This window comes from Peromyscus maniculatus, chromosome 16 (assembly GCF_049852395.1).
Source record: "Peromyscus maniculatus bairdii isolate BWxNUB_F1_BW_parent chromosome 16, HU_Pman_BW_mat_3.1, whole genome shotgun sequence".
Taxonomy (NCBI): Eukaryota; Metazoa; Chordata; class Mammalia; order Rodentia; family Cricetidae; genus Peromyscus; species Peromyscus maniculatus.
Genome location: NC_134867.1, coordinates 58,127,092 through 58,148,767, shown reverse-complemented (window position 1 = coordinate 58,148,767; position 21,676 = coordinate 58,127,092). Strand labels below are relative to the sequence as shown.

At 47.7% G+C, this 21,676-nt stretch overlaps 1 protein-coding gene across 1 annotated transcript in view; it reads right to left on the bottom strand.

Annotated features, from left to right (window-relative positions):
• Nucleotides 1–2,593: 2,593 nt before the first annotated feature.
• The window catches only part of Snx9 (sorting nexin 9), an 84,489-nt gene continuing 65,406 nt past the window's right edge, over nucleotides 2,594–21,676 (bottom strand). The window contains exons 10-18 of the mRNA XM_076552853.1: nucleotides 18,059–18,189; nucleotides 15,341–15,444; nucleotides 14,872–14,975; nucleotides 13,060–13,137; nucleotides 10,780–10,856; nucleotides 8,430–8,519; nucleotides 7,079–7,193; nucleotides 6,289–6,380; nucleotides 2,594–4,119 (exon numbers count right to left, since the gene is read on the bottom strand). Of these exons, the coding sequence (XP_076408968.1) occupies nucleotides 4,072–4,119; nucleotides 6,289–6,380; nucleotides 7,079–7,193; nucleotides 8,430–8,519; nucleotides 10,780–10,856; nucleotides 13,060–13,137; nucleotides 14,872–14,975; nucleotides 15,341–15,444; nucleotides 18,059–18,189 (839 nt within the window). The 3' untranslated portion in view covers nucleotides 2,594–4,071. The remainder of the gene's footprint in view (nucleotides 4,120–6,288; nucleotides 6,381–7,078; nucleotides 7,194–8,429; nucleotides 8,520–10,779; nucleotides 10,857–13,059; nucleotides 13,138–14,871; nucleotides 14,976–15,340; nucleotides 15,445–18,058; nucleotides 18,190–21,676) is intronic.

The following is a 21,676-nucleotide window of genomic DNA, read 5'->3' as shown; positions in this document are numbered from 1 at the left end:
ATTTAGGAAATGGAACTGACGGTCTGTGGCTCCTTAACTACCAAGTGTAGCTGAGAGTCTTGGCCTATGCTATAAACCTGCCAAGAACACCAATTTGATATTCTCTGGGCTGTCCAGACACAAACCACCTCTGAGCCACGTTAATTGAAGACGAACTCTGGACACACATTGCATACACCAACACGAATAGAAGCTGATGAGCAAAGGGTTTGTCCATAATTTCATGTTATCTACCACCACGGATATGCAACACAAACTCGCCAATAATTCTGTCAACTGCCAGGCAGCAGTGGCCCACACCTTTAATCCCAGCACTCCAGCGGCAGGTGGAGCTCTGAGTTCAAGGTCAGCCTGGTCTACAGAGTGAGTTCCCGGACAGGCTACACAGAACAAACAATCCTGTCAACCAGGTCCCAAGTCTGTAATCACTACCAAAGAAAATGAACATCCCTGAGTAGTAAAACTCCACTGATGCTTTGATGTTTTTTAATTACAAACGTCAATGAGGGTAACATAAACCAGTGGGCTATTTGGCATATTTGGAAAACTGGAGCATCAATGTTTGATCGCTGTGGCTTCCATTATCTGTGAGAAGGTGTTCATCTGATGGCCTGCTTCTAACTTACGCTTAGTTCTAGAAAATAACTCACAAATTTAGGCACTGCCCAAAAGTGGTGCCATGAGTAAGGTATGGTTTTCTTGTTTGTTTTTTGAGACAGGGTCTCTCTCTGTGTAGCCCTGGCTGGCCTCGAACTCAGTGATTTGCCCACCTCTGCCTAAGTGCTGGGACTAAAGGGGTATACCACCACTGCCCAGCATAAGGTGTGATCTTCAAGAGACATTGTCTCTGGGAGATAGGACCTAGAAAAGTCTGGTAAAGAAATCTAATCACTTTTTAAAGTTTGACTGTCAGATCACAGCTCTATGCATTCCATTTGAAAAATGGTAGGAATCATTTATATTGACTGAAATGGAGTAGCAGATATACCCCAAATACTGTTTTCTCAGGAATTTGGAAATATTTTCAAATTCTTGCATCAAACTGAAAAGCAAGACTATGTATTTCTTGATGTGTCCACAGGACTGTGGTTAGCCAACATATCAAGTTGCATAAAATCATTTACCTTAATTTGGGCTTGCTGTAATTTCAGTTTGATTTGGAATGCTGCTATAATTTGAAACACTGAATGGTAAACTGGATTTCACCTTGAAGATCCATGTTTAACTCATTTAAATATAAAGATAAATGACCTATTAAAGTCAGTTTCCATTGTCAAGTTCTGGCACAAATCTTTTTTTTTTTTTTTTTTGGTTTTTTCAGACAGGGTTTCTCTGTGTAGCTTTGTGCCTTTCCTGGAACTCACTCTGTAGACCAGGCTGGCCTTGAACTCAGAGATCTGTCTGCCTCCCCAGTGCTGGGATTAAAGGCGGGCGCCACCACCGCCCGGCGTGGCACAAATCTTATTTCTGATATCATAAGCGACTTGAGAGCATGTTGCAGGTCACAAAACATTTTCAGCATTTGGGGACTGGAGAGATGGCTCGTCAGCTAAGAGCTCTTATTGCTCGTTCAGAAGGCCCTGGTTCAGTTCCCAGCACCCACATGGTGGCTAGCAATCACCTGTAACTCCAATTCCAGGGGATTTGAACCCTCTCCTCTGCCTCCCTGGGCACTAGGCACACATGATACAAACACATACATGCGGGCAAACACTCAGACATAAAGTAAATCTAAAAACTGCATTTTCAGTATTTGGCCCACAATTTAGTCATCGTATTTCCAAAAAGTAAACGATGTTGACATAGTCAGCATTAGTACTTTAAAAAAAAGATTTTATGTGTACGTGTGTTTGCCTACATATATGTATGTACACTGCATGCATATATGTATGTACACTGCCTACATATATGTAGGTACACCGCATACATATGCAGGGCCCTCAGAGGCCAGAAGAGGGGATTAGATGTCCGGAACTGGAGTTACAGACAGTTGTAAGCCACTCGGTGGGTGCTGAGAACCAAACCTGGGTCTGTTAGAGCGGCCAGTGCTCTTGACGCTGAGCCATTGCTCAAGCCCATCAAGATTTTATGTCACTGTGTTACGATAGCTCTTCTGGGATATCGGAAAGTTGGTGCATGTGGTTAAAAGTCAGACATCAACACGAAAGAACCCCTCAGAACAGGTACACACCCTGCAGCATTGAAATCTTCCCTCTGAAGGACACTATTCCAGGTGCCGGTCTCCACTGGAACGGGTCTGATTTTCACACTCTTTTCTTTCCCCAGCTCAAAGACCGCTACCATTTCTTCCTGCCCCTTGGCATCAACTCTTCTTAGATGCCTTTCTTTCATCTGCCTGGCTCTTTTCTCCTTCGGACATCTGGGAGGAGGGCACAGGGCATCAGAGCTCGTGGCATACTTGCAGGACTGGCAATGGGGCTAAGGAACTAATGTCAGGAGAGAGATATTTTGGAGAAATTTCATCACTAGACAACTTTCAGCAGCTGGAATAAAAAGCAGTTTCCAACAACAAAACCTCGACCACACAAAAATGCCAAAAAGTATTCTGAAAACGTGCTGTGGGAATTCGCTGTACAGTTTTTTAAACAATTTATTTATATATTGGCTTCTACATGCTCTTACATTTATGTAAAATATTTATACATATTCTTTACAATTTGTACATATATTAAATGGTTGTATCATAAACACTGTTCTATGGAATTTTATAAAAGAAAAATCAAGTAGGGGAAAATTACTTATAAAACATTAACAAAAACCCGTGATATCAAGGAACAAGAAGTTCTCATATTCGTGTTCATTGGATTTTCTCAGCTACTTATTTTTGGTTTCATTCATTGACTCTGGCCCAGACTTCCCATTCTCTATAATAGAATCATCAGATCAGAAAAGTGAGAGCAGTGGATCAAGTCGTAAGGCAACTGTGGAAGGGGACGAGTCTGCAGGAGGCGACAGTGTGTGCTCTGTGCTGTCAGCCAGGACCAGGAGCCTCTGAAGGTGGGACACAGCCCAGCTGCGCTCCCCATCCGCTCTACCGCACAGCCTTCAAGCTGCCGCCCACTTCAGTTAACTTTCCCGTTCTCCAGGACGGGAAGAGGTGCTGAACTCCGGGTTCATCTTTTCAGAGAATCCTGACTCAGCCTGCTGCTGCTAACCAGGAGGCCACCCGCAGCAGCACAGCAGCACCTCTCGCTCATCTGGTGGACAGCTGAGGGACGGAGAGCGAGCGGAGCGGTGGGCACTCTGGAGGAGGCTGACTGCTCCCTCCCCAAGGAGCTCCTGGGCATAGGAGGCAGTGTGGCTACCCACCTGGGGCAGCGGGGGGTTAAAAGCCCTCACCTTTTCTCACTTCCTCTGCTGGCATAAAGCATGCCTGACCTTGAACTGGGAAGGAGCGCACACAGTGCCGGACTTCGCATGAGCCCAGCCCAGGAAGAGTGACCGGTGGGCAGCAGGGGGAGGCGGCTCTCACTCACCTGCTCTACCCACCACCACCTTGAGGGTGTAGGCAATCTGGGGGCCTCTCTACTGCCCCCCACTGTGAGCACCTGAACTGCAGCTATGCCAGTGGGGGGGTGCACTTCCCTACACAGACAGGGACCCCAAAGGACTGAAAGAGTTATAAAAATATACAAAGATATATTTTTATTCTGGCATATCTCATATTTTTAAGAAAGCAATTAGTATTAATTATTTGACATTGGGTAAGAACTGGAAGATAATGGGTAATGTATAAATTACGATTCTATGTAAAATACCAGGAGGAGGAACCCCTATTTCTCCATTCAAAATCTTGATAAATTTAAGTATTTTCCAAAAATAGACATTTCCCACTGGGTAACTAACGTGTCAAAATGAACCAAAGAAGGCCGTCCCTAAGTAACTATTCACTTGGGCTGGCTAATGACAGAAACAGGTTTTTGTCAACTTATTTCTTTTTGGTTTTCTTCCTTTCTTTTTCTCTGTCTCTTATAATAGGGAAATAAATTGAATTGCATTGCCCCAGGTCAGAAAGAAGCACTTCGGAGTTCGGCTGTGTTCGGTCCTGGTCTACATAACCGGGAAGCGGCCGAGGGCCTGCCTCAGCTTTTCTGCGATCTGGTGAGAAAACAGAGCAGTTGAGAAATTACCACACTGATTACAACTTCACAGTGTTCTATCCGCCCTCCTCTGAGTTAAACATTATAAACCTGTCAAATACAGAGCTGGTCTGTTTGTCTCTTCTGTAGACATTGGGACGACCTTTACCACCACAGTCCTGCTGTTTACAGTGGTTTCCACAGTGTGTGGGAAACCCTGCTTCCTGTCTCCACCTGCCCATCCAGGTCCACGGCCAGGCCCTGCTCCTTCCTTCAAAGAGCACGATGATGACTTGGGCCACCATGCCTGCCCAGAGTCCCTTTCTTTTCTGGACAAGTATGAACACTCAAGACTTGCCATTCTGTAGCTACATGGTATGTGGAGAGTCTGTGTCTCTGTGAGAGCCCAGGGTGCACTGTGTATCTATTATGGGCCTGCATCTCCCATAAGGACACTAGGTGCCCCCTGAAGGCTCAGATTCCTTATTCATCTTGGGACCTTAAACATGTGCAGTAGGTGCTAAGCATACAATAGGTACTCATGCATGTTTACTTAAAAATGTAAGTTTTAATAATTTAAGGGATATTTTGCTATAAGACTCGATATTAATATAAAGTGACAAAATATATGGCTTTCTATTTAGAAATACATGGTCAATAATTATACATGTAGGGCCTGGAAAGATGGCTCAGAGGTTAAGAGCACTGGTTGCTTTTCCAGAGGTCCTGGGTTCAATTCCTAGCAACCACATATGGCTCATAACCATCTATAATGAGATCTGGTGCCCTCTTCTGGCCTGCAGGCATACACACAGACAAAACACTGTATACATCATAAATGAATCTTTAAAAAAATACATGTATATTTGATAATTAACAAACCAACAGTATGAGAACCTTAAGTGCTTCCTTTGCAGTATTTCCTCAGAGACAAACATAACCTACTACATTCTAAGACACATGGAAAGGCAACGCCCAACAGCGGCAACTGACATCAGAGTGGACAGTTACAGGATACAGACCGCCATCATGAGGGAGAACACTCTTGAATGAGTTCATCCCATGAGTGTGCCCCCAAAACCAAGTGCTGCCAACCAGAATTCACAATTACACACGGAGTACATTAAGCACAGCTTTTTCATGCATTCACAAGGTGCTTCTGGCAGAGTGACACATGCAGGGATGTGAGCTGAGGGCTAGCCTATAGCATCTCTGAATGCAAGAGCGTCAACAGCATGGACGAGAGAGACAAGGCCACCTCCAGTTCACTCCACAGCTACAGTGCAGCTCTGCAGCTGTCTGAGTTCTGTCTCCATTGACAAGATGTGTGCAGATGCTGTACTGAATGAAAACACCACAAGGCAGGGGAAGGCAAGATTTACGTTTTCATTACAGTTTTCTGAATGAAAATGTTTACAAAACTGCGTTATTTTGGTTTTCCTGAAGAGACTCCTTTGGTAACTGTGAAACCTGGGTCACAAACAAAGGCTGTCTTTGGTTTCCTTCTCTAACTGAAGTGGTGGCAGGGTGACCTCACGTCATTTAGATGTCCCTGTGCATGGAAAAGTTCAAAAGGAAGGAAGCCACACAATCAGGACTGCTCAAGGCTTCAATACTAGTGTCCAATGCCCGCTCCTCAAAGGAAAACTTTAATTTTCCCTACATTAGATTTACTGATTTTCCTTTATATGTGCCTCCTTTGCCTATATGTATGCATATGTGGCATGTGTGTGGCTGGCGCCGCAGAGGTCAGAAGAGGGCATCAGATCCCTGGAATTGGAGTTATAGATGCTTGTGAACCACAATGTGGGTGCTGGGAATGGAACCCAGGTTTTCTGCAAAAGCGACAAGCGCTCTTAACCACTAAGTCATCTCTCCAGCCTCAGGAAGGCTTTTTGACCCAACATTCCTCCACAGGGATGAGGTAGACGGAATTTACAAAGATTAAAAAAAAACAAAACAAGGGTTGGGGATTTAGCTCAGTGGTAGAGCGCAAGGCCCTGGGTTCGGTCCTCAGCTCCAGAAAAAACAAAACAAAACAAACCCATACCACCAAACTCTGTTCAAAATGTAACCCCCTTCTTCCTCAGGAGTAGAGATCCCAAACGGTCACCTCTCTTGGTCAAGGTCACTAAGTGTGGAGCCCTCTCCTCACACATGTGCACAGGCCCGGGCAGGCAGCACTTACTGTTTCATAGAACTGCACTTGCTGCTCCAGGTAGAGACGGATGACGCTGTTGTAATCGTAGATCCGGTTACTGTGGAAGTGGTTCATCTCAGCTACGACAGAATTGTCCCGGGGATTAGTGCCCAGCAAGATTTCAAAGGACAACATGCAATTTCTCTGCTGGGCTAAGTCAACAGGACTGGATCTGGCTGACTTCTATGCAGCTCAAGTTCTCAGGGCCACTCTATCACGAGCCCAGGAACAGGCAGACACCAGCCGCGAGTGCCACTTTCTGGTAATGGATGGCTGTCACTGGCCAGCAGGCTGAACACCACTGAGCCTCCAGTCTGCCAAGGTACACGTCTCACCCTTCACCAAACAGAGACGGCCACTTACTGTTCATCTGCTCTCACATACTCAAATCACAGAACTCAGCTAATGCTTTCTCTTTACTAACCGTAAATTATGCCTAAAATGATTCTCCCAGGCCTCTTTTAGATCCCACAGTCCTGGGGCACAGAGGTTACAGACTTCTGGAAGCTGAACTTTGGGATTTAATGGAACATTAAAGGCTATTAAAGGAGTCTTGATGTCTCCAAGAAGTAATAAGATGCACAGTTTTAATCAAGCTGTCACTCACAGCTATCCCAAGTCCATCTGTAAAATAAAATGCTACCTGTAGGCAGGACAGAGATTTTAGGTTGGCTGTGGATTTCACTGGAGCTCACCCTTGGGTTCCTACCCAGCAGCCAGGTCTAATGCTGGGGCTGAGGGTGGCTCTCCACTGGTTACTCACGACCTCTTCTCTTACCTTGTAAAGCATAAGACATGGTGCCAACTCGCTTCACCATCGTCTGCTTGTCTTGGGGGGTGATTTTACTGGTTGCAACCAGCTTATCACTTTCTTTCACTTTCTCTATTGCTCCCTGGAAACACATAAACGCAACAGTACTTGAGAAGACAGAGCAACAGGTACTAGTGTAAGATGCAACAATGCTGACATTCTACAGACTTGGTATTGAACAGGAAACTGCTGCAACCGTGAGGACAGAGGGAGCATCTGAGTCAGTTACCGTCCTTCAACTCCGTGGGGAGCCGAAGGCTGCTGGTCCTCAAAAATGCAAGAGCTTCAACCTGCAGTTTTATGCACCATGAGAAAAGAAACAAACAGAACTCTGTCCTGCAAGAGTCTATGCCACTGGTGTTTCCAGAGTCCACAGAGGAGGACAGGACCATAGGTGGAAAGCCGCGTGGCGGTACATGGAGCTGGTACACGGCACATGTCCTTTCTCTCTGGTTATGGAACAGCTCTGTATGAGCGGGTGCTTGAGCGCGCACACTGGAGGGCTTTGTCTTTTGTTTTTTGAGACAGGGTTTCTCTGTGTAGTTTTGGTGCCTGTCCTGGAACTCACTCTGCAGACCAGGCTGGCCTCGAACTCACAGAGATCCACCTGCCTCTGTCTCCCGAGTGCTGGGATTAAAGGTGTGCGTCACCGCCCAGCTCGGGCTTTGTCTTTTGTAAGAGGTGCTGAATCAGCTTCATTTCTTTCTCAGATGGAAGGAGCCTCACTCCAGCACCACCACACTGCGCATTATTTATGACTGTCTACAAAGGCAAACCTCTACCTCTGCGTGTAATCTAGGCTCCGTGCCTAAAATCCACTCAGCTGGCATAAATTCTGACAGGAGCGACCCTCCTGAGTTTCGTGCTGAGCTGTCTGAACTAGACAAAGACTGTATGTTGTTCTTTCACGAGTCTTCACACAGTGGGGCTAAGATCACAGAGATTTTCCGAACAAACTCAAGGATGCTCAAGACACTAAGAGTACCAGAGACTCCAAGAGGAAACAGGAACCAGAATTAAAACATGAAGATATATCAAGCCAATCTTTAACTGTAGTTTAAAACTTCATGGAGGGATTACATTTTACTTCTTCTTCTTCTTCTTGACATGGGTCTCACTCTGCAGCCCTGTTGGACATGGAACTCACTCTGTAGACCAGGCTGGCCTTGAACTCACAGAGATCCACCTGCCTCTGCTCCTGGGATCACAGGCGTGCACCACCACACCCAGCTAGTTTCTTTTCTCATGGTAAAAGTAACATCTAAACAACTCTGACAGTGCTGTGTGCCTGGCGGCTCCTCTTAACACTGTCCCTTACCTTGTGAGCACCAATGATGTCTGGGAAGCAGCCAAGAAAGCCTTTGTATTCGTGGTTGCACTCCATCAGGAAGTGGAGGTCCTTCTTTGGCTGTAACAAGACACAGGCTGGCTGTTAATGGTGGAGGAATTTAAAAAATCAAGGAGAAAAAACTGATGAGGAGTGTACTGCCACTGAGTAGCTCAGAGTGCTGTTTCTTTATTTAGACCAGTGATTCTCACCCCTCCTAACACTGAGACCCTTTAATATAGTTCTGAGCTGGGCGGTGGTGGCGCATACCTTTAATCCCAGCACTCGGGAGGCACAGCCAGGTGGATCTCTGTGAGTTCAAGGCCAGCCTGGGCTACAGCATGAGATCCAGGACAGGCACCAAAACAACTCAGAGAAACCCTGTCTTGAAAAACAAAACAACAACAACAAAACAGTTCTGAATGCTGTGGTGACCGTCAGCCATAAAATTTTATTGCTGCTACTTCATAACTGTAATTTTCTACTGTTATGAATTGCAAATATCTGATATGCATAATATCTGTCCCCCACAGGGGTTGTGACCCACAGGTTGAGAACCACTGACTTAGATAGTCTCACTATTTAGGGTCTGGCTGTCTGAGCTCTCACTAAGTAGACCAGGCTGGCCTTGAACTCACAGAGGTCCACTGCCTGTGGCTCCCGAGTGCTGGGATCGCAGGGGTGCGTCACCGCCCGTCCGTGCTGCTTAGCTCTTGCTGTCGGTGAGCCGACACAGCCTAGAGTCACCGCTCGAGAGGGAGCCTCAATTTAAGCATCGCCTGGACCAGACTGGCGCGTGCAATGTCTGTGGCGCCGGCCGCACACAAATCTACTGATATTTTAATTATTGTCTATGGTCCACTACACCCTGATCAGCACCCCGCCGCCTGGAGGGCCTTCCGGTCCCGCGGCCACAGCAGAGATATGTAGGTGTAAACTAAGTCTGCTGTCTTTTTACCAACAAAGACTCGCGAGTCAGATGCTGGGGTGAAAACCTGCTGGATTAGAGAACTGGAGAAGCAATCGGTTTACTGAACTTGCTTTTTGGCCAGAGACACAGTGAAAGACACGTCTCTTCACTTGTCCCCAAACCAAAAGAAGCACCACACTCCAGTCCCACCCTTTCCTTCCTTCTTGTCTTCTCTTCCCACATTCCCGGCTTCTCTGCAGCTAATTCTGGTCAGCTGGTTGCTGGCTCTGCCCCTTAATTCAAGGTTAACTTCATCAACAGTCTTGGAGTGTCACAGTGCGATCAAATATCCTGCGACAGTCTGATCGCTGATTGACAGATGGGGCCCAGTCCACTATGGGCAGCACCATCCCCCGGCAGGTGGTTGTTGGTGTCTAAGAAAGCCTGAGCCTCAGAGTGAGTCAGCAAGGAGCCTCCATGGTTTCTGCTTAGGCTCCTGTCCTGACTGACCGTGACCTGGAAGCATGAGCCAAATAAACCCTCCCGTTCCCAAGGTGCTGTTGTCAGAATGCCTTACACTGGAATACTCAGTGTTAAACATTAGGATTAGTTTTCCTAACAGAAAACAACCCTTTGACAGTACTAGACTCTGACTCTTCTGTTGTGAAGAAAGTGATAAATCATTTTGAAGCTGAGTTGTAAAAATAGAGATTTACATTACACTATCAAGGATTTTTTTTTAGTTGATAGTATGTTTTTAGATACTATTTCACTTTTAAATCAAATAAAATATAAGCATCAAATTGCAACAAGTGAAAATGTTCTAGTTTAATGCCTACATTTTAGTAGACAATATGAAATGTACCCAATCCGAGGCTCACCGAAGGCGTGCAGTACACAGATGAGGAGAGCGTGCTTAGAGCCAGGCAGTAGTGTGGGCCTAAGCCAGGCTCTCACATTATACTCCAGGATCGTGAGAGTGGAACAGAGGCATCCAGGCCAGGAGGCATTCAATAACACCCCCCAACATCTTTATTTGGGGGGTGTTGGATCAAATTCGGGGCCTCACAAGTATTGAAGAACAATCTAGGCCATTTACCACTGAGCCACAGACCCAAACCTCATTTAGATTTGTTTTTCTTTTGACTTTTTGAGAAAGGACCTTACTCTGTAACTAAGATCAGCTTAGAACTCACTATATAGCCTAGGCTAGCCCTGAACTCAAGGCTATCCCTTATTCCAGCCTCCCAAGTTTTGGTATTTTGGGTATGAGCTACCACACCTGGCTTCACTTGGATTTCTTAATGGGACATCTGTCCACTTTGGCTTAACTGAAAAAGGTATTATCACTAAATAAAATTAACAAAGCCCCACAGAAGCAGAAAAGAGAATCTACCTGTATCTAAGTGAGAAATGTGATTACGGCAGTACCTGCTCGGCCACCAGGCTGGCGATCTCCTCGTACGTCTTCCCGGCTTCTGTTATCGCATCGTTCAGATCTGTCTCACCTGAAATGGGTCGCAGTCTTGTAAGCCACTAGGGTCACTAATATTTTCTCTGTACTCACGGGTTTTGACACACTTTACTGATGGCCCTTAGTTTAGAAAGTTCAAACACTGTCAGATTGGCGAGAACAACTTCCTAGATCCCCATCTCCATCCTCATCCTTGGTTCCCAGGCGGCCGATGGTGGCTGTGCTGGCTAGTTTTTAATGTCAGCTTGATGTAAGACACAGAGTTAGTGGAAGAAGAAACCTCAATGGATGACCTGTCCCTACCAGATTGGCCTATGGTGCATTTTCCTTAATAATAACTAATGTGGGAGAGCCCAGCCCATGGTGGGTGGTGCCACCCCTACCCTGGTGGTCCTGGGTTCTATAAGACAGGAGGCAGGCAAGCTCTGAGGAAAAGCCAGTAGACCGAGTTCCTCCATGGGCTCTGCAACGGTTTCTGCCTTGAGTTCCTGCCCTGACTTGGCTGGATAATGGACTTCCACGATAATGTGTAAGCTGAACAAACCCTTTCCTCCCCTGTTGCTTTGGTCAGCATTTTATCAGAGCAGTAGAAACCCTAACTAAGACAGGGATTAACCTTTCCATTTACACCCTCTATTCCGTTTCTCTCTTCGAGGGACAGACAACATTTTTACCTGCAAACTTCACTTAGAAGATAAGGAACATTTAAAGAATAAGGACATGAGATTGCAAACCCAGGAAAAGGTCATCGCTCTGCTATGGAGGAGGAGGAGAAGGAGGAGGAGGAGGAGGAGAAGGAGGAGGAGGAGGAGGAGGAGGCGGCGGCGGCGGCGGCAGTGTGCAGGCATCTTCGGCAGCCTGTGTGAGCCGGGGGCACAGACGGTGCACACCCAGGACAGGAAGGCGTATTTCTTCACTCGGTGCTCTTCTCAGCCCTTTCTTTTTTGAAAACTTTTTGTGGGGTGTTAAGGAACATGAGTCATGCCCTTTGGTACATGCTAGACTGAATCTCGTGTCAACACACATTCTTCTGTCCCTACCTTGTCCTCACACTGGCCACGAGGTCCAGAGGCTTAACCAGATCCGGAATCAGTGTCTGGTTCATTCTAGTTTTCACACTCCAGAGGCAAATGTGACCGTCGCTGGCAAACCTGCGTCGTTCCCTTTCACCCCGTGTTTATTCTGTGGTACTCCGCTTCGGTGGGGAGAAGCCTTTCTTGTCAAGCCTTTGCTTACCGTTGGGTGTACGCTGAATTGCTCAGGTCCTTCCTTACAGTTTCAGAACCACAGACAGAGCCCACTGTCCCCAAGGTAACTGGGATTAAGTTACAAGTAATTGAGTAACTCTGGGTGTACAAACGTGTGCTGTGCTTCATTCCATGGAATTAGTGTTTTCACTAGTGTCCAGTTCCCTCCCTTTGCCCGGGGAAGGCCCTCGAATGGGCATGGGAGGCACCCGAGTCGTCTGGAGGCAGAGTGCGGGGAGACAGGCTTTGCTCCTGGACGTAGGAGCTGTCTGTAGGTCTTCTCACGATTTCCTCACAAAAACATTTCCACAGGAGAGTGCCCAAGACTACAGAGTACTTCACGGCAGGGGCCATGCCAGCAATTCTTACGTCATTCTACTGTTACTAGCCACTCTGCCGTGGATGCAGTGAGAGATTTATCTGGTGTAATTAAGACAGCCTTGGGAATCACGCTCACCTACACGACCAAGAACCAACGGCACAACACTGCTCTGAGAGTGCTCACTAACACCGGCCCACACTTTCCTGAAGCAGATGCCAATCTGAAGGAGCTCAAATGGCTCCGTAAAAACAGAGGCTTTAGGAAAGTGACGGACAGTCAACATAAAATATACCAAGCACTTTCGACACCTGCCAGAGTGCCACACGCAATATGAATCCCCTGTCGCACGCCGACAGTGAGGACAGCACAGAAAACAGGGAGCTCCCTGTGCTTTCGGGTGAGTGGCCCCACGCCGCTGTGCCCAGGAGATGTGGGCTGCAGCGCTCTGAAACACTCACGGTGACCAGTTCACCAGAACCCACTGTACACCTTATGGGATCCACAAGAGAAGAGTGTCAGGGCCTCAGAGTTAAAGAAATCCTAAGCTGAGAAACACCCCTTACCCTGAGGTTCACCACACGAAGCATAAAGGTACTGAAGTAATTCAAGATGCGGACAGTTATTACACATTATCAACAAGGGAAATTATAAAAAAATACAGACGTTACCTTGGTAACCGCTGGAGCTAAACACTGTTGCTAAACTCTGCAAAGCCTTCCCGATCTTCTGATACTCCTTGGGTAAGGCTAGAAAAGAATCGTCAAACTCATCAGTCCTCTGAGCAGTCTGAAATGGATCCCACAGTTGACTGTGACTCCTAACAGAAGACATTCAAAATGACTGAAATAGCGCCTATTAATGAAATACCGATGAAATGATTTTTCAACTGATGACTTCTTTAATTAACTATCATTTTTAGCTGATTGCTCAATTAGCAGTGGGTACTATAATGAACAACCCATGCCCACACTCATTCCCTGGACAGAGCCCAGGGAAAGAGCGCAGAGCTCTCTCATGTGCATGTGGCCATCACAGTGACCCTGGATACCAGAGTCACCACCTCTACGGAAGGTTGGCAAATACGGCTAACTGTGGTACGGCTAACTGAGCTAAGGCTCAGGAGGAGGGTGTGCAGTCTCACCTACAGGACGGGAGGACCGCTAACTCATCCCGAGGACCACCCGGAGAATCTACAGGAATCCCGAGGTCCACCCGGAGAATCTACAAAATCCTGAGGCCACCCACGGATGTGCACAGACCCCCTGGGGGGCATCTGTGGCCTTCGGAAGGAAACCACTGCTTGAGCTCGGGCTGGGACACGTCAGTGCCACGTTTACTCTCATCTGACTGCCTGCTTCCGTGGTTAACGACATTCGTGCTATTCACCGCACACAGTTTCCACTGTGCAGATTAGAAGCTTGAACAGTCTTGGGTCAGTCCTTGCTAATAAGTGCGGTTTTGGGGTTATGTACAGCACAGAACTTCCAGCCGTCAGACAACAGGGATCTAATCCTACCGGAGACCACATCCATTTAAAGGTTTGCTAGGACGGCCTTCTGCAAAGGTGCAACTATAACTCATCACTTTTCAAGTTCAAGTCTTTACTTGTATTTTCTTCTGAGTCAGTGCTAGGGACCGAGCCCCGGGGCTCCCGTGTGCAGGGGACCTGCTCTGCCCCACACGCCTTTCCTAGGCCTTCATTCACAGAGGATGCTGTGTCTGCACGCTTCACTACTCCATCCTGGGACACCACAGCTACACAACTCAGGGGACACAGGAACAAAGGCTCAGCAGCATGACAGTCCACACAAAGGACAGGAAGAGAGGGATCTTACTCCCAGCGAGGGTGAGCAGAGCCACGGCTAATGTACCAGGTCCCTCTGAAGTGGCCTAGTCTGTTATTTTAGTGTGTGTGTGTGTGTGTGTGTGTGTGTGTGTATTAATATCTATCATATTTTCTACCAAATATGTAGACTATTTCCTAAAAACTATGGCTTTATTCAAATACAGCACATCCTAGAACAGGCACATAAAGACTGAAAGGAAGTCATGAGCTGGGCCTGGTGTGGCCTGGTGTCACATACTTGTAAGCAAATCACTTGAAGGGGTGAAGCCCTTTCAATTAAAATTTGCTTTGCTTTAATTTTAATTAATTACTCTCTAATCTCTAGAATGATTAATTTTCCTGAGATTACAAAACTCAAAGACCCAACCTGAAACTCAAGTTAGTACGGTGTTTTTTTTTTTATGACATTTCTAGAGCTGCCTCTGCCATGCCCAACTTTCTGGTTTTAACTGGCGTGGAGAAGTGGGGGCAGGGCAGGGGTGGAGAGGGGCGCTGTGCCGCTCAGTGGCCCTCGAGTGGACAGGTCCTCGTGAGTGGGGGCAGCAGGGCAGGGGTGGAGAGGGGCGCTGTGCCGCTCAGTGGCCCTCGCGTGGACAGGTCCTCGGGAGTGGGGGCGGGGCGGGGCGGCACTTACGGCCCGTGCAGCGTTTCCAGTGCTCCTGGCCCACCGTGAGCAGCTCCTTCACACCGTCATCCATGGCCTTGGTGAACTTGCCCACAGCATCACACTTCTGTTCTCTGGGAACACAGACAGCGTCAGTCACGTCAGCAACGTCAGAGACAGACACAAAACCCGGACTGCTCGAGGCCGCGGGTTGGATCCCAAGCACTGCACACAGCGATGGCAGCTCGGCTGGGCACTCCGAGGAGGGGGTGGTTACTGCCACCTTGCCTCATCAGACGTTACCAAAATAACGAACATGACGCCAACAATGAGGCAGACCCCAGGGAAGCAGCGCTTCACCTGCTGGGACGGGACTCCCGTGGACGCCATGTGACTGCAAACCCCATGGGCTAGACAGTCCTTTCTGAAGATGAGTGTTACAGCTGCTGCAGCCCTGGCCTAGGCCGTGAGCCCAGGGAAGTCAGGCAGAGGCTCTTACATTTCCGTCAAGTCCAAGTCAGGAGCCTCCGGTTCCATTGTGGAGAATATCATGACTCCCACCAGCTCGTCTTTCTCAGCCTTCCTCTTTCCAGTTTTCCATTCCTGTAAGGACACGAGAGCGTTACAGCGGCCAGCAGGGCTGACGTGTTCCTCCAAATCCCTGAGCAGAAGCAGCTGAGGGACTGGATCCCTGCCTCCTCTTTTCAGGAAGACTCGTCCGTCCCACATCCTCAGCACCAGACAGATGTCTCCTAAACCGCATCACCGGGCTGTGAGTGAACAGACTCAGCCACATTCCTTCTGCACCGGCTTCCAGCCTAAACAGACTATAGATACCCTCTGGGAGGCTGACAAATTAACTGTGGTAACTCTCTCAAAAAAGATGAACTTTTTCATGTTGTAGGCATGCACATGCACCATGTACAGTGTCTACTGAGTAAGAGTGCATCAGATCCACGGACCTTCATTTTTGAAATAGTGTCTCCTACTGAGACCTGGGGCTTGTAGATGGGTGAGGCTGGCCGGCCAGTGACCTCCACTTTCCCTGTTTCCTCGGCTCTGTGATTACAGGAGCCTGTCACCAGGCCTGGTTTATTTAGTGTGTGTGTGTGTGTGTGTGTGTGTGTGTGTGTGTGTGTGTGTGTGTGTGTGTGTGTGTGTGTGTCTGTTCTGGGTTTCCCTAGCCCCGCCCGCTGTTAGGATTCTCAGCTACTCTTTCCCTTTGGTTTTTCACACATGACATCTTAATTAGGTCCTTTTTTTCCTCTGTCAGTTTTTCATAGTTTTACAGCTAGGTTTTTTATGTATTTTCTTGTATTTATTTCTAAATATTTGATAATTTTGAAGTTGATAGTTTTTTTTTTCACTTAATGATTTGATAATAAAAATGCAACAACTTTATCCAGCTCCTGGATACTTATTTCGAGCAATTCTAGGTAGTCAGGGGTTTTCTCTGTTCACCATCATGTTGGCTACTAGTAGGCAGAGCATTACACTGCTCTCTAGTTCTACAACGTCTCTGGCTGGTGAGGAAACTGGTCTACAACAATAATGCTTTCCAGGCCCACAGCAACAACCTAGAAGGCAGCTTCATGGAAAACCAAACAACCAATGTCTAAGATGTCTTCTTTTTACGCACATTATGTGTACAATATGACCTTTATTAGTGTTTTCTAAACCCCTGACAAATCAATACAATGAGACTCTGAAATCCTGGGGGCAACCACTGACAACAACCTGGGAGGGCTCTGTGCAGTTTCAGCACCTACAAGTGGTACTCACAAGTGCTAAGAGCATCGTCTCACAGCTCTGCCTCTCCAGGGACTCACACACTGTAGCCCTTCGCACCAGAAAAACCAGGGTTGGCTACAGCGGCCTGCAAGGCTTGCTACTGACTGACAGACACGCCTCACAAGGGCAGCTGAAGGGCCTGAGTGTATGATGTCCCCACCTGGTGCAGACACTACACCAACCATGCCTACCAAGTTCAGAAAGAGGCAATCACTGAACACAAGGCCCGGACAGCTATTCTCTGTCAGGTGTACTTAGCATGCGGACAGAGCCCGGATGTTTAACCCATTTTGTACAGGCATCACTTCTCCAAGGCAAAACCACTACGAAGTTTAGCAAGGACATCTCTCTCTGAAGGTTCCACTGAGGGATAAGGTATTCTGTGGGTTGATTAAAGACAAAAATAACTTGGTAACATTTTTCCCTGGGTCATACTATATTTAGCATTTGCTGTTGCTTCTGAACTGGCCTATGCTTTCACTCTTCAGTGTTTTATGAAATCTGCAACATTTGTTCCCTGTAAAATTACAGAGAAAACATCTTTGGAGACTAAACAATACAGTGAGGAACATGGAGGAACACATACAAGCTTTTCAAAAGATGGTCACTCCCAAAGCTAACGGGGAGGTTCCAGGAAGGCAGCTTCGTCTTGGGTTTCACAGGAAACAGATAACCACTGGCAGAGTAACCGCCTGGAGCAGGCAGGGCCAGCATTTACTCTGGACTCAGGGCCTCTACTACTGGAAGAGGACTTGGCTCTGGGATGAACGATCAATCTGTAATTCTACTTTCCTACATGGTGCTGAGGCACTGGGAACCCAAAGACTCAGATGACCCTTTTAGGCCCATATTTTGGGTATATTCTTCCTACACGTGTGTGTGTGTGTGTGTGTGTGTGTGTGTGTGTGTGTGTGTGTGTGTGTGTTTACGTACATGTGCCAGCACGCATGTGAGAGGCCAGAGGAGGGCCTTGGGTGTCCTGCTCTACCACCTTCCACCTTTTTCCTCTGAGACCCTGGAATTAGGACGGTTCTACTGATCTGTTTCCACACCTCACACTGCTGGAGTCACGGGGTGCACATGCGGGGGTTGGGGATCTGAATCCAGGCCCTCATGCTTGTGCACGAAGTCCTCTCCCCGAGCTCCAGGCCCCTTTAAAGGGCACTCTGGGAAAACGTCACACCTAGGCATCTTCCTCTGTGGCCATCCACTGGGCCGACTTCTCCAGTGGACAGGGCCTGCTGACAGGCACAGCGTTCACACTGTGTAACACACTTCCCATGCACGGATTTAGCTGTCCGTCCCTCCTTGTTTTGGGGTGAGGACTGACAAAGACCAACACTGCTTTGGCTGCTTTCAGATGTAAATTCACTGGGAATGTGCCAGCACCCCCTTCCCTGTGACCACAGCGCGAGGCTACACCTGCCTTCTCATCCCGGAAGTTCAGGAACTGTTGGAAAACTTCACTCTCCGACACCACCGGGTGCCGGCACATCCTCGTCATCCAGGCCTGGAGCCGCTCCATGCGCATCTTGATAAATTCCTCCTCAAAGCGACCTACAAGAGACACACTCAGAGTGACACACAACTCCTTCTAAAGAGAATTGTCCCGTAGTTCCTGTGACACCTGGATACTTGGCGGAAAGCTATTTGTAAGAGGCTCAGAAATTCACAAGAAGGATGTGTGTATGTGTGTGACTACAGCGTTTATGTATGGTATATGGAGTGTGTGTGTGTGTGTGTGTGTGTGTGTGTGCAAGGGTGCATGTGTCCAGGGGTGGGTGTACAGAGGCAAAGGAGGATGCTGAGGGTCTTGTCCCATCACTCTGTCTTATTCCTTTGAGACAAGTTCTTCCACTAACCTAGAGCTCGGTTTACAGCCTGCACACCTCAGCCACTGTCCTGTCTCCACCCCTACAGTGCTGGGTTACAGCACACATGTGTCCACGCCTGGCTTTTTATGTGAGTGCTGGAGAGTGGATCTCATGTGCTTGCACAGAAACTGTTCTTACCCACTGAGCCATCTCCCCAGCCCTGACTCTTAGTTTTGAAGAATGAAGTTCCAGGGGCTGCTCTTTTAGAGGACCCCAGTTCAAGTCCCAGCACCTACATGGTGGCTCACAGCCACCTATAACTCCAGCCATCTGATTCTTCTGACCTCCAGGGGCGGTTCCAGGGGGTCCAGTGCCTCTCATGGGCTCCTGCATGCACATGGTGCACATACATGTACTCAGGCACACACGTACACACAATAATAAATAAACGAATAAATAAATTTTGTAAACGAATGAAATTCCAATCTAACACATTAACAAATACTTTAATGTTGGCAAGACTAACATCCATGTTAGCTGCAAAGATGTTACAAAAAAACTGCACAGTGGAAAACCCTCTCTAGCTTGTAAACAATCTTTAGGTCAGTTTCTGGGCAGGCACATGAAGCTTTAGAGGCAATAAAGTGGTGAGTGGAAGTCACTATGCAGTTCTGTTTGTTTGTTTGTTTGTTTCGAGACAGGGTTTCTCTGTGTAGCTTTGCACCTTTCCTGGATCTTGCTCTGTAGTCCAGGCTGGCCTTGAACTCACAGAGATCTGCCTGCCTCTGCCTCCTGAGTGCTGGGATTAAAGGCGTATGCAGTTCTTATAAAATAAAGGAGACTATAATAGTTATAAAACATGTCTAGCTGTGATGTAATATTCAAGTGCATTAAGTATTAGACACTGGTTCTTAGTTCTTAAGTAAAGTAGCCCTGTAGCCACAAGGCACATCTGAAATCCAACACGTGGGAGGCTTCTAGGGGGTTACCCAGAAAAATCTTACCTAAAAATTAAATAATCCTCAAACACACACACACTGGGATGAGGTGGGGTGGGGTGGGGGTACACGTGTACACTCCCTGGGGGGCTGTAACTTTGTTCTCTCTCTCCCTTTTAATTTTTATGTGTATGAACATTTGCCTGCATATATGTCTATGTACCACATGTGCCCTGGTGCCCAAGGATGCCAGAAGAAGATGTCAGACCCCTTGGAACTGGAGTTTACAGGCAGTTGTGAGCCGCCGTCTACATGCTGGGAACTGAACCCAGGTCCTCCGCAAAGGCAGCGAGTGCTCTCGACCAGGGAGCCATCCTCCCACCCTTCTACTTTGTCTTGTTTAGTGGCAAAGACAATTGTCCCCTGACCGTACCTACCCTAGAGCTAACGGCCATGCTAATCTGACACTTAGCGAGCAACTGTTCCTGATTTAAAGTAGAGAGTTTGGCGAGCATGGCACAGCCAACACCAAATGAGCAGAGAACTCAGGCTCTTGGAAAACAAGCTCAGTGTCTGTCACCTGAGAACCTACCGGTGGAGCCTCCGACCCAGGAGGTGAGGAGCTCATGCAAGCCTATCCCCAAGAATCAAAGTGAAGCTGTTCAATGGTGACGATATAGCCACAGGCTGCTCTGGAGATCAGTGAGGACAAGCAGCCGCCCGACAAGTATCTTCCACCAAGAACAGAAGAACTCGTGGCATTCTAGGGCTGCCCCATCTCTGCAGCAGCGTCCAAGCCACAGGAGGCGGCTCACTGGATTTGGAGCAAGGGGGATACGCTCATTCTCGCCGGTCAACCACAGAGGTGAAGAGGTGAGCAGGTGGCCATGCTTAGTGAAGATGGCAGGACCAAGCACATTCTAGGATGAAGCTGTGCAAAACAGTGCCGACCAGATGGTGTCTAAGTCACATGCTCCTGCCAAACCACCGGACTGTTCACATGCAAGGGAGACAGAACAGGTTCTAGGGGGAAGCTAGGCACAGTGTAGTCCCAGATGCACGGTAGGTTAAGGCAGCAGGATTATCTGAGGCCAGAAGCTTGGGGCAAGCACGGGCAACCCACTAAGACCCTGTTTCCAGAAACAAACAAATACTACCCCCAAACAACGAGAACAAAACAAAGGAGCAGGAGAAGTAAAGGCTGGAGATACCTTGAAGTGACTAAGCTTTGATGCCTTCTATTTATAGTTACATCGAGAGAGGAAAGAAACCACATTGGCACGGGCTCTGTCCAATCAACCCCAGGCTTCCTGCCAGTCTATGTGGAGAAGCAAACCTTAGGACCCCAGTCTTACCATACAAACATGAAACACCTGAGCTGCAAGGGAGCTAGCGGTCTGCGAGTCGGAGACTCCATAAGGCCAGTTCCTTATGCAAACAAAATAGAAACAGCAACCTTCGGGGAGGCAACAGCAGAACCCAGAGCTGCTAAAACAGACTCTCAGCAAGGGCCAATGTTCATTTAAAAACAAAAATCAATCATCAGACAAACAAACACCATCTAACTAGAGCTTGGCCAAAAAGAAGTAAGAATGGATCTGTATTGAAGGAAAAAAAGGCAGCAGAAATTATTACTATTATTACTATTATTATTAGACGTTGAATTTTGCTGACAAAAATCAAAGCAGTTTCTGTAACTATATTCAAAGAACTGTTAGAAAAATTAAAGGGCAACATGACAGTAATCAACAACCAGAGACCGTAAAGGGGACAGAATTACAGGAAGACCGAATGGAGTGCTTCGAGTGGACAGCGCAGGAACTGGACAAGGACTCCCTCCCACCAGCAATCAGCAGAAAGGCAGGATGGCGGAGACAGGACTGTGAGTCAAACAGCTTCCCCCTTCGAGGCAGCAGAGCCAGACTGCTGAGAAGAAACAAAACCCAGCGTCGACGGCAGCCAGGCTGGCGTGTGTGGGAAGAACGCAGAATTAAGGGCTGACTTCGTCGTGTGGACAATGCAGGACACAAGGCAATGGGAAGACGCTGGCTGTGCAGCACGGAAAATTAGCAGCTGAGGAGCCCGTCACCAGCAACCTACCGTTCAAAACTACAGGCGGAGGGGGCCGAGAGGTGGCTCGGTGGCTAAGGGCACTGGGTGCTCTTCCACAGGACCTGGGTTCGAACCCACATGATGGCTCACAACCATCTGTGATTCCAGCTCCAAGAAATTCAATGCCCTCTTCTAGCCTCTATGGGCACGAGGCATGTGTGGATATAGGAAAACAGCCAT